Here is a 10,000-nt window from a genome sequence, read left to right on the forward strand (position 1 = left end):
AAAGAAATACGTCAGTTTTGTAGTCTTAAGGTTGGACTGACTCGACCATGGAATGGAGGATAATAATGGAGGGAACCTTCAAGAAGCAAACTAAGTTACCGTCCATTTTTTTTGTCTCAGTCCAACCGAGATACCTCTAAATAGACCAAATCGGCTAACTCAATGTTGTACCCAATTCAAACCCTTTGGGAATAACACGTTTTGTTCCGGATATTTCCATATCATTTAAAGGGACAGTTTCACGGTTTTGCGCATGTCCAAGCTTTAGCTCCAGCAGATGCAAATTTTACGGTTTCTTACTGAACCAGATGATGTTAATTAAACACATAGAGTATTAAAGCAAATACACTGAATGACTAAGGCCGAAATTTGGTGGAAGACACTGCGGGTTTACACAGAAATATCGAATTTGGTTTTGATCTCGAATTTATTGTACGGGTCGAAAATTTATTCTACGCACGAGATGTCATAACGCACGAGTAGTCTATTCGCATGCAGTAGGTTCATAACACAAAGGAAATGATTACAAAAGTAATTCCAATGGGATTGTTTCCGTTTCCTGCATCAGTGCTTTCGATTGTTTCAATAACTATGGAATTAAATGGGCTGACGTGACAGTTTGCCCATGCGCAGAGACGTGAAACTCTCCCTTTAAGTGTGAAAGCTACATTCCAATAAAATACACAAAGAATCTTAAAGTGCGTTTGTGATAAAAAAAAATCACTACCTTTTTTTCTTCAGATTTTTTAAAAGTGTGTTTGCTTAACACCTGACTGCCAAAATTTTGAGCAATGATTTTTACCGGATTTCTCGGTCCGCCACTACTCAGGTTCAAAACTGACCGATTGGACCTCAGAGGGTTGAATCCAGGGAAAAGTGACGTCAAAGGCTCACTAGCTTACTAAATATGCACAACGCGAGTAAAGTCTGAAAGCCCAAAACTTCCGTGCTGCATATTAATTCTGCGGCGTACACACGCATTGCATTCTTAAACTAGTTAGCCTTTGACGTCATTGTCTCCTCGACCCAGCTCTCTCAAGATCTTAAAGTTAGTAATGGCGGACCATTAAATAGGAAAATTCCAGTTAAAATAAACAGGTGTCTTTTTTAATCGAGGCTTAAAACTTTGGTCGCTTAGTGTTTGGTTGACATAGTTTTGAAATCCTAAGAGAAATAAGAATTGATTTTTCGGTCACAGGGGCACTTTGACCACGGAAGATTTGAATTGGATACACTGACATGGAGTTAGCCGATTTGGTCTATTAGCCTTTACATAAAGCTAACTTTTTTCCCCCGATATAGCGGCCGTTTCAGTAATTGCTAATATGGATAAGAACAAGAAATTAAAGTGGCAGCAATTTTGATTTATGATGTCAAATGTAATACAGATAAGTACCAAATAAGCTAGATAAAAGATCAAAAAGATACTCAAGCAAAATGGGGTAATTATAAACAAGATAATTAGGTGATAAGAATGCAACGTAGAAATTACATCGTTGATAAAATAGAGAATACTACATGGGCGCGCATAGATATGGCATTTCTCTTCGAGCGAACCAGTGAGTTATCAAGTTGAACACGAGACGAGAAATTACACACGAATAAGACTGAGAATGGAAAACGTTTAACCATTCATTCATCAGAAAGGAGAAAAGCGAGTGACGCGTCAGCAGCTGATTGGCGATCCTTAAACACACGCAAAATTATCAGAGAACAATTTTTAGGTGTTGAGATACGAGTTTTCTTAGTGGTCGAAATCCCCATAAATAACAGTTTATATTATAAGAATGAAATGGATGACATAGAGGCGTCAACTAGCGTCGTAATAGGAAACGTGTGATGAAAAGAAATATTATAATTGATAATTGGGATAGCTAACGGTTCTTAGAGTTTGCTGTTGATAGATGGGTAAATGGGTGGTACAGATGAGGCAGATAAGATCAAGACGGATAAGCCTGAGACAAAATAACCATGTTATTATTATCAGGTACAGAAAATCACATCTTGTGAAACCAAGATGAATCACCTTATTTCAAGGACTTTTACACTTCATGTGGATAAGATTGTAAAGCATGCAGTTATATAAATAATTATTTGACATAATTGACTTTGATTGGAGGAAATAAAACCGAGTTACACCCCTGATCATTTCTCTGGCCTTTTGCTCACTTTACAAACAAAGCTGATGGGGCATGGGACGACCGAGCTTGCATGCTGCCGCGGGGTTCCAATCTGGCCAGATCACTGAATGAAGGCCTTTACACAACAGAGCAGGCATTTGATGCCTTTATCATGAGGCATCGGCAAATGGACAAAATTTCTAATCTTATCAGGTGATGTCGATAAACTATAGGTCCTGCCTCACAATGCTAGTTATTCCTACTAACAAATCGTGTGTGGCGTTATAGATCCTACAGACTCAGGTGGTCTATCAGTTGGAAGAGCTTAGATGACCACTTACCGACCATTTGCAAATATTAGAACTTGCAAAACATGTTTATTTTTGCAAGAACAATTAAAATACCAAAAGCTCTTTTCTCCTTTATTTTCTCTCAGATTGAAATTCTCACATCAAGAATTTGGGATTTAGCCATTGTAACTAGAAATTAATTATTACAAAAAAATTGCTACTAGTCGCATCGGCACCAGTCACTGAAAAATGACGTCATCGGTAAACGCGCCTGCGACTCTGAATTCGTCGTTGGTCAGCACACAATACATTCTTTGTGGACAAGGGCGCGACGAGGATCGGGGTCGGGGAATGGTTGTTCTCAAAATATACTCCCTTCCTGTGGGGGGTGGGAAGTCCTGGGATGGGGTAGATGGAGGACTCTGTTAATAGAAAAGAACAAAGAAAAGTACTCAGCTCTCTAAAACAATCGAGGGGGAGGAAGCCGTAGAAGTCAAGGTGAAAGTGAAGCTTAACAAGATTAAGAACTTTTAATGAATAGTCCTGCCATGATACACATCAACGTAGCTAAAACCAGCTCACCAGTTGATTTGAAGGTGAGGATTCGTCACTGGCAAACTGCATCCTTGCATTCTGAGAAGAACAAAGAAAGTATTGCGACGTGAGCTTAATGCTGGACGATGTTAGTAATATCTATCTATATCTACATGTTCCAGCACTCGGCAAAGTCCCTTTTTGACTTGTGGCTGTTTCTGCTTAGGTGGCCTCATACACCACAAGCCTTTTTAGAGACATCACCGCCAAGCCGCCACTTCTGCTGGAGAGAACAGGACAGCCACAACACCGGGGACTTTATCCCCTACTCTTCTCGAATAGTGTTTGGGTTCTTTAACGTCCCACAGGGAACTTATGAACATAGAAGACATTTGTGAGACGGGCCCTACGGTTAATAGTCCTTATCCGAGAAGACTTGAAAGTCTAACCATTTGCAGATGAAATTACAAAGGCACCACTTTCTCCTCTGTTATTTTAAGATCCTGAGTGTTGATCCGGCCGGGGTTCGAACCCGCGACCTCCCGCATGACAGCCCGATGCTCAACCAACTGAGCCACCGGTGCGCGAATCAGAACAGCATAGCACAAACTGCAACAAAGATCTAACTTGTCAAGCATAATTAACACCATCACAAAAAAGACTCCTCGATAGCTATCATTGGATAGTTTCATGTTTGGCTTTTGTCCACAGACTTAAAATTTACAACTACAGTTTCTTTCATTTAAATGGTCGACGCATTAAGAACAATAGATGGTTTTCAATCACGTGAGGAGACGGCCATGTTTGTGTACAAAACAATAGCAAATTATGGCTCATGTTTTGCATTATAATAGAGTCAAATTCCCAAAAGACCGTTTTCTCAATTGTTCTGTACACAAACATGGCTGCTGTGACGTCAGGTGAAAACCATCTATATGATGATCAGTGCTTTCAGTAAGACCCGGCTCCCACCGGAGCTCCGGCGGGTGCCCTCTTGTAAATCGCCTGCGTTAATGTGCTTATGGAGTCAATATCCGCACTGAAATTCTACTCATTGATCTCTGTGCATTTCAAGGAGCCCATTACCTGGAGCCTCCATCATCGACGGGAGACAAACAAACATCAATCTTCTCCTCACTTTATCACACAAAACAAACAGGAAAGGTGGGTGTCAAAAAATCAACTCATCCATGAGGAGAAAACACTTTGATCCTTGAACAAATTCTCCAAACTACTTTTATAGTCCATTACCTGGAGCCTCCACATCCTCGAGTGGTTTTCGCGGGTGTTTTCACAACAGCCAATCATAAGAGACCTATGGTCGCGGCCACTGATTACATCACGTGCGGCACACCCGAAACACGAACGTATTTCAAAATGATGAAATGATAGAGCAGTCCTAAAAATAAAAAAACATGGGGGACAGCGTTGACTCGAGGACATGGAGGCTCCAGATAACGGGCTATAAAAGTAATTTGGAGAATTTCTTGAAGGATCAAAGTGTTTTCTCTTCATAGATGAGTTTGTAAATTCTTGAAACCTTTCCTGTTTATTTTGTATGATAAAGTGAGGAGAAAATTGATGTTTGTCTCCCTACGGACTTGAACTTGTGAGTATGTCGTCCACATACTCAGAAGATCGAACCACATTGCAGATCATAGTAAAGTGCAGTACAGTATTTGTCTTCATTTAAAACTAGAACGGAATTTTTAACATTTGTCGTGGGAGGTTTGACTGAGTAATTTTCTAACAGGGATGTACATGAATGGTATTTGTGAACGTTTTTGCGGTCAGTGCCGATGTGATATGTCAGTGGTATTGCTCAATGGAACAGTGGTATGCTTTGACAACGGTTGCCCTGTAAGGTGCAAGACGAGTGGGACATTCCAGGAGCCCATCACCCGGAGCCTCAATCTCCCATATAAACCCTTCGAGAAAACCTTTGCCCATATCTTTTTATTTTTAGACGTTCGAATTCCCGCGAATGCATTATGCCGTCCAATCAGAACAATGGTTTTGTATTACATCACAAGCAGTCACGCACCAGTGATCGCGTTCGGCTCACAAAATATTCTAAAAATAAAAAGAGATACGGGCAGCAAAGGTTGACTCAAAGATATAGTCTGGATGGAGGCTCCGGGTCATGGGCTCCTGGACATTCCCGAACTCAAATTCTCGATTTTGGATGGCTGTAAAAATGTCAGTGACCGGATTAGCAATGAAACAAAGACCTAGTAGCATGTGAAGATTCTGAGAGTAAAACAAACCTCTTGCTTAGAGAACAAACTATGGAGGACTCTTCCCGCAGGTCCTCGTCCCGCACCGATAACTGCCACTTCCGGTTTCTCCATCAAGGCAGAAAGAAAGTGTTCAACGTCTTTGTCCGCCCCAGTTCCTTCGTCTGAAAGAGCGTCTTGAAATTTGAAGCGCAGGGAATGGGCACGAGCAACAACCAGTTCACAAAGCTGAAGTTGCTTTACAAACTCCTGGAAAAAGAGAGATGCCTTCAGCCTACGTTGACTTAATTATTCCTTGTTGTTCAGATCCATTGTTCCTTACCTCACATGAAGACAAATCCTGAGGCATTTTCAATGATAACTTGCTTGCTTTCTCGAGAACGTTATCCAGCAAAGAAGCGACTGCAGGGATATCTCGAGCACCTGATAGCGTTAAGGGAAACAGAAAGTCGCCGATGCATTTACATATAGGGTGCGTTCGATTGACTGTATTCCGGAATAGGAATACATGGAATACAAAGTCAGAAATCCTTCGTTTTTACGGAGATTCACATCAAAATTGTCAAACACCTGCTAAGATGATATTTTAAACACATCTTTATTATCCTTGTTGCTTCAAAACGATGGACATACCGTTTCAACTCCTCACTCCAGGCATTCTTATTCCGGAATAGGGTCAATCGAACGCACCTTAAAGGAAGTCTAGGTAACAAGCGTTTCGTGGAGTTTTCAACAATGGAAGACCGATTCACGAATATTGAAGGAACGAGAAAACTGAAATAGCAAAATGTTTTCGCCTTGTTTCTGGCAAGGGAAAAAAACTATCGTCCGAAAAAAACAGGGGAAACGCGTGTGGGCAAGGCTAATAAGAACATCTCAATAAGACTGGTGACTGAGATGTTAACAAGTGCAGTTCTTGGTCATAACGATGATGATGATGATGACGAGAATGACGAGGATGATGACGATGATGATGATGATGACAAGAACGATGGCGAGAATGATGACGAGAATGATGACGAGAATGACGAGGATGATGACGATTACTATGATGACGAGAATGATGACGAGAATGATGACGAAAATGACGAGGATGATGACGATGCTGATGATGACGAGAATGATGACGAAAATGACGAGGATGATGACGAGAATGACGAGGATGATGACGATAATGATGATGATGAGAATGACGAGGATGATGACGATGATGATGGCGAGAATGATGAGGAAGATGACAACTTCTCGGAGCAAACTAGAAAACCGACAAACTCAACCCACATACGACATCTAGACCGGGAATTGAACTCGGGCCACATTGATGAAGGCGAGGGCATTCACCGCTACGCCAACTATACTACCCCCCCAAATAACTGATCAATGAAACAAATTTTACCTTTTACCCTTTTCGAATAAACTCTTGTTCTTAGGCCATCGTAGCTTGATTAAGAAAATAACACAAACAGCGGTGATAAACATTGTATTCCAACGCATTCTTTATAAAACTTGACGTTTCGTATGCTAGTCAACATACATTTTCAAAAGTGACCGTTACAACTTTTGAAAACTATATACCGGTATATATATATATATATATATATATAGAGAGAGAGAGAGAGAGAGAGAGAGAGAGTTCTTTGGGCTGTCTGAGCCAACGGAGATAGTGGCGTTCCAAAAGGATCCTTTAGAGATTCCCAGTCCAAGCCTCGACATATGAAATTATATAAAGTTAAAAGAGTCAGAGGACGGACAACTTTTGGAAGCTAAAAAGTAAAATATATTAAAAAACGTTTCGGTCTTAGACCTTCATCAGTTTACAGCATGTGGATAATAATTAGGTTTAAGAGCTTATATATGGTTTACAAGGAATTTTCGGTATGTTACAAAACTTAACAACAATACAAGTAAAAAATCATTACAAACAAAACAAAACAAAAGAAGTAATTCTATTCCGAAAGGTACAATGTAATAACAGCGAGAACTAAAACTATCATTAAAGTAAAGAATTCATGTGCTGCATTGAGTTGTAAAGTTATATGGTTCGTTAAGCTTGCAGATTAGTACGACTCAAGTGATCGGTTGGTTGTAGGTGATTCTGTTCCTGGAGTGCCTCGGCTCTAGAAAACTTCACAGGATTCATCAACTCTCTTTACCCTACCATCAAATTTGAATTAGTTTCTTCTGATGGCTACCTTAATATGCTAGACGTCACATTGTATCTAATTGACGGCTTCATTAGAACAGACATTTACTCTAAACCTACAGACAGTCATCTGTACTTGCCACCCACTAGTGCTCACCTCAAACATGTATTCAAAGCGATTCCATACGGAGTGGCCTTGAGATTACGTAGGAATTGCTCAAATCAGAATTTTTTAGAGACGCGAATGCTGGAATGCTTACCTCATTAGCACCTTTTGGCCTTAACAAAAGGCAAGAATTCCACTCCAGGAACAGAATCACCTACAACCAACCGACCACTTGAGTCGTAATAATCTGCAAGCTTAACGAACCATATAACTTTACAACTCAATGCAGCACATGAATTCTTTACTTTAATGATAGTTTTAGTTCTCGCTGTTATTACATTGTACCTTTCGGAATAGAATTACTTCTTTTGTTTTGCTTTGTTTGTAATGATTTTTTACTTGTATTGTTGTTAAGTTTTGTAACATACCGAAAATTCCTTGTAAACCATATATAAGCTCTTAAACCTAATTATTATCCACATGCTGTAAACTGATGAAGGTCTAAGACCGAAACGTTTTTTAATATATTTTACTTTTTAGCTTCCAAAAGTTGTCCGTCCTCTGACTCTTTTAACTTGATATATATATATATATATATATATAGATCAGTTACAAAGGTCTCTCGAGCCAACAGCGCATCTTTGCCCCCAGAGAGGATCACTAATGGATTCACAGTCCAAGCCTCGGCGAAATGCAATCAATTATAGAGAGTTTAGAAGTGACCAAGGACGGACAACCCTCTGAATGACATTTTCATTGGAAGAAAAACTTTTTATGCCCTGAGCGGGATTTGAACCCACGTCCCCCTGATTACAGGTTGGGTGTGATCACCACTACACTATCAGAGCAACCATGCTGGCTACATGGCCGATCTGAATAGTCAGTGGGAATCTTCTATGTGGTTCTTCCAGGCTAGTGTTTTTCTCCAACTAGATGACACTGGATCGACAGGAATGACGATTCACAGGCGGACGAGAGAGGAGAAGACAATTTATAGATCAGTTACAAAGATCTCTCGAGCCAACAGCGCATCTTTGCCCCCAGAGAGGATCACTAATGGATTCACAGTCCAAGCCTCGGCGAAATGCAATCAATTATAGAGAGTTTAGAAGTGACCAAGGACGGACAACCCTCTGAATGACATTTTCATTGGAAGAAAAACTTTTTATGCCCTGATATATATATATATATATATATGCCCTGATATATATATATATATATATATGTCTAGACATAATGAGGAGTAATAGCTAAAACAGCAATAACTTCTCACTACTAATATTGACATTAAGGGAAGGCTTTAGCTCTTGAATGAACAAAGTCTCTTTAATTTTGCAGTGAAAGTCAGTTTTTCCGGACGCTAAAATGTCAAAGTGATCCCATTTAATGTCGTGGCCAGTGGTTTTCACATGATCAGCAATGGCTGATGAATGGTCACTTTTAGCGAGGGCCTTGAAATGTTCTGTTTTTCTGTCATGGAGTCTTCGTTTTGTTTTGCCAATGTAGAATTCATCACAGTTCCAGCAAACAGCTTTATAAGACGACCTTGGACCCCAAATGTTTACGATATATATATAGTTTTCAAAAATTGTAACGGTCACTTTTGAAAATGTATGTTGACTAGCATACGAAACGTCAAGTTTTATAAAGATCACCGCTGTTTGTGTTATTTTTTTTACCTTTTCCTTCTCTAGAAATTTCACCTTAGTTCCCTCTAACTTTACTCCTTAAGTGCACTAACAGTCAAGTCAATCTTAACATAAAACAAGCTTAACCTTAACGTGGTGCAGTTGTAAATAGGAAATAGGCCATTTTACAGTTGTTTGCTCAGCGACCTAGCCTATGAATGGCTGCGAGGCTGCCGGTGACCTTGTATTGATACAGCCCTCACTCCTTTTAACATGTAAAATTATGTTGTTGTAATTCTAATTAGTCCGTATTAACATTACAAAAGCACGAAGGTTTGTATCAAAACAGGGTCACCGGCAGCCTCGCTTCCATTCTTAGGCCAGGTAACTTAGCTACAACTGTAAAAATGGTCTATTAGCGTTTAGACACTTCGCGATGTTTATCATCAAAACTGACCGGGCATATGATCGTCATATTAATTCTGAACATAAGCAATTGAATCGAATTTGGAAATACCTTAATCATTTATTTTTTAACAGGGTTCCGTTTTTTTTCCCTCAGTTGAAGTCTTTTTTCACTCTTGCCATCCGAAGCAAAAGCCAGTAAATTATTTCCTACCTGCTTCTTCAATCCGAAGAACAGCAGCATGAAGAAGAATAGGAAACAATTGAAACGCAACTTCAGCAGGTTTCATTCCAGCAAGAAAGTGCAAAACCTACAACAGATACATGCGAATCACGTACAATTTATTTTTGATAAAGGAACTAACATCGCTGCTTTGTAAAATCCAGCGTTATTTAGGGACGTTTCACGAGAAATCCCCTCAAAATGTGGATGAAAAACGACGACAAGATTATTAAAACACACAATTACAAATGTCCGTGGACCACGTAAAAACTGGAAAGTAGGAAACAAAACTGCAAAATTCATTTTCTCAAGGG

At 39.8% G+C, this 10,000-nt stretch overlaps 3 protein-coding genes and 1 non-coding gene across 5 annotated transcripts in view; 2 read left to right on the top strand and 2 right to left on the bottom strand.

Annotated features, from left to right (window-relative positions):
- The window catches only part of LOC138049846 (uncharacterized), a 29,046-nt gene extending 27,231 nt beyond the window's left edge, over nt 1–1,815 (top strand). The window contains exon 6 of the mRNA XM_068896305.1: nt 1–1,815. This exon is cut by the window's left edge and continues 309 nt beyond it. The gene's annotated coding sequence lies outside the window, so the exon portion shown is untranslated.
- Nucleotides 1–10,000, bottom strand: part of LOC138049841 (rab3 GTPase-activating protein catalytic subunit-like) — a 49,542-nt gene that overhangs the window by 17,883 nt on the left and 21,659 nt on the right. Inside the window, exons 23-27 of one of the 2 annotated variants that reach the window (XM_068896294.1) lie at nt 9,678–9,774; nt 5,504–5,604; nt 5,212–5,430; nt 2,993–3,043; nt 1,955–2,832 (exon numbers count right to left, since the gene is read on the bottom strand). In XM_068896294.1, coding sequence (XP_068752395.1) covers nt 2,650–2,832; nt 2,993–3,043; nt 5,212–5,430; nt 5,504–5,604; nt 9,678–9,774 — 651 coding nt within the window. In that variant the 3' untranslated portion in view covers nt 1,955–2,649. Of the gene's footprint in view, nt 1–1,954; nt 2,833–2,992; nt 3,044–5,211; nt 5,431–5,503; nt 5,605–9,677; nt 9,775–10,000 lie in introns of those variants that run through there. The other variant, XM_068896295.1, reaches the window with a different exon arrangement.
- On the top strand, nt 5,918–7,197 carry LOC138049850 (ribonuclease E-like). Its single transcript, XM_068896311.1, has one exon. The coding sequence runs from the start codon at nt 6,079–6,081 to the stop codon at nt 6,556–6,558; it is 480 nt and encodes a 159-aa protein (XP_068752412.1). The 5' UTR covers nt 5,918–6,078; the 3' UTR covers nt 6,559–7,197.
- On the bottom strand, nt 8,206–8,278 carry Trnat-ugu (transfer RNA threonine (anticodon UGU)). The gene has a single exon. It is a non-coding gene; the product is annotated as a tRNA-Thr (tRNA).

The sequence above is a fragment of the Montipora capricornis genome, chromosome 5 (assembly GCF_036669925.1).
Source record: "Montipora capricornis isolate CH-2021 chromosome 5, ASM3666992v2, whole genome shotgun sequence".
Taxonomy (NCBI): domain Eukaryota; kingdom Metazoa; phylum Cnidaria; class Anthozoa; order Scleractinia; family Acroporidae; genus Montipora; species Montipora capricornis.

Bases quoted from the DNA above. Each gene is read 5' to 3' on its own strand.
- LOC138049850 (XM_068896311.1), top strand. From the start codon at position 6,079: ATGTTAACAAGTGCAGTTCTTGGTCATAACGATGATGATGATGATGAC.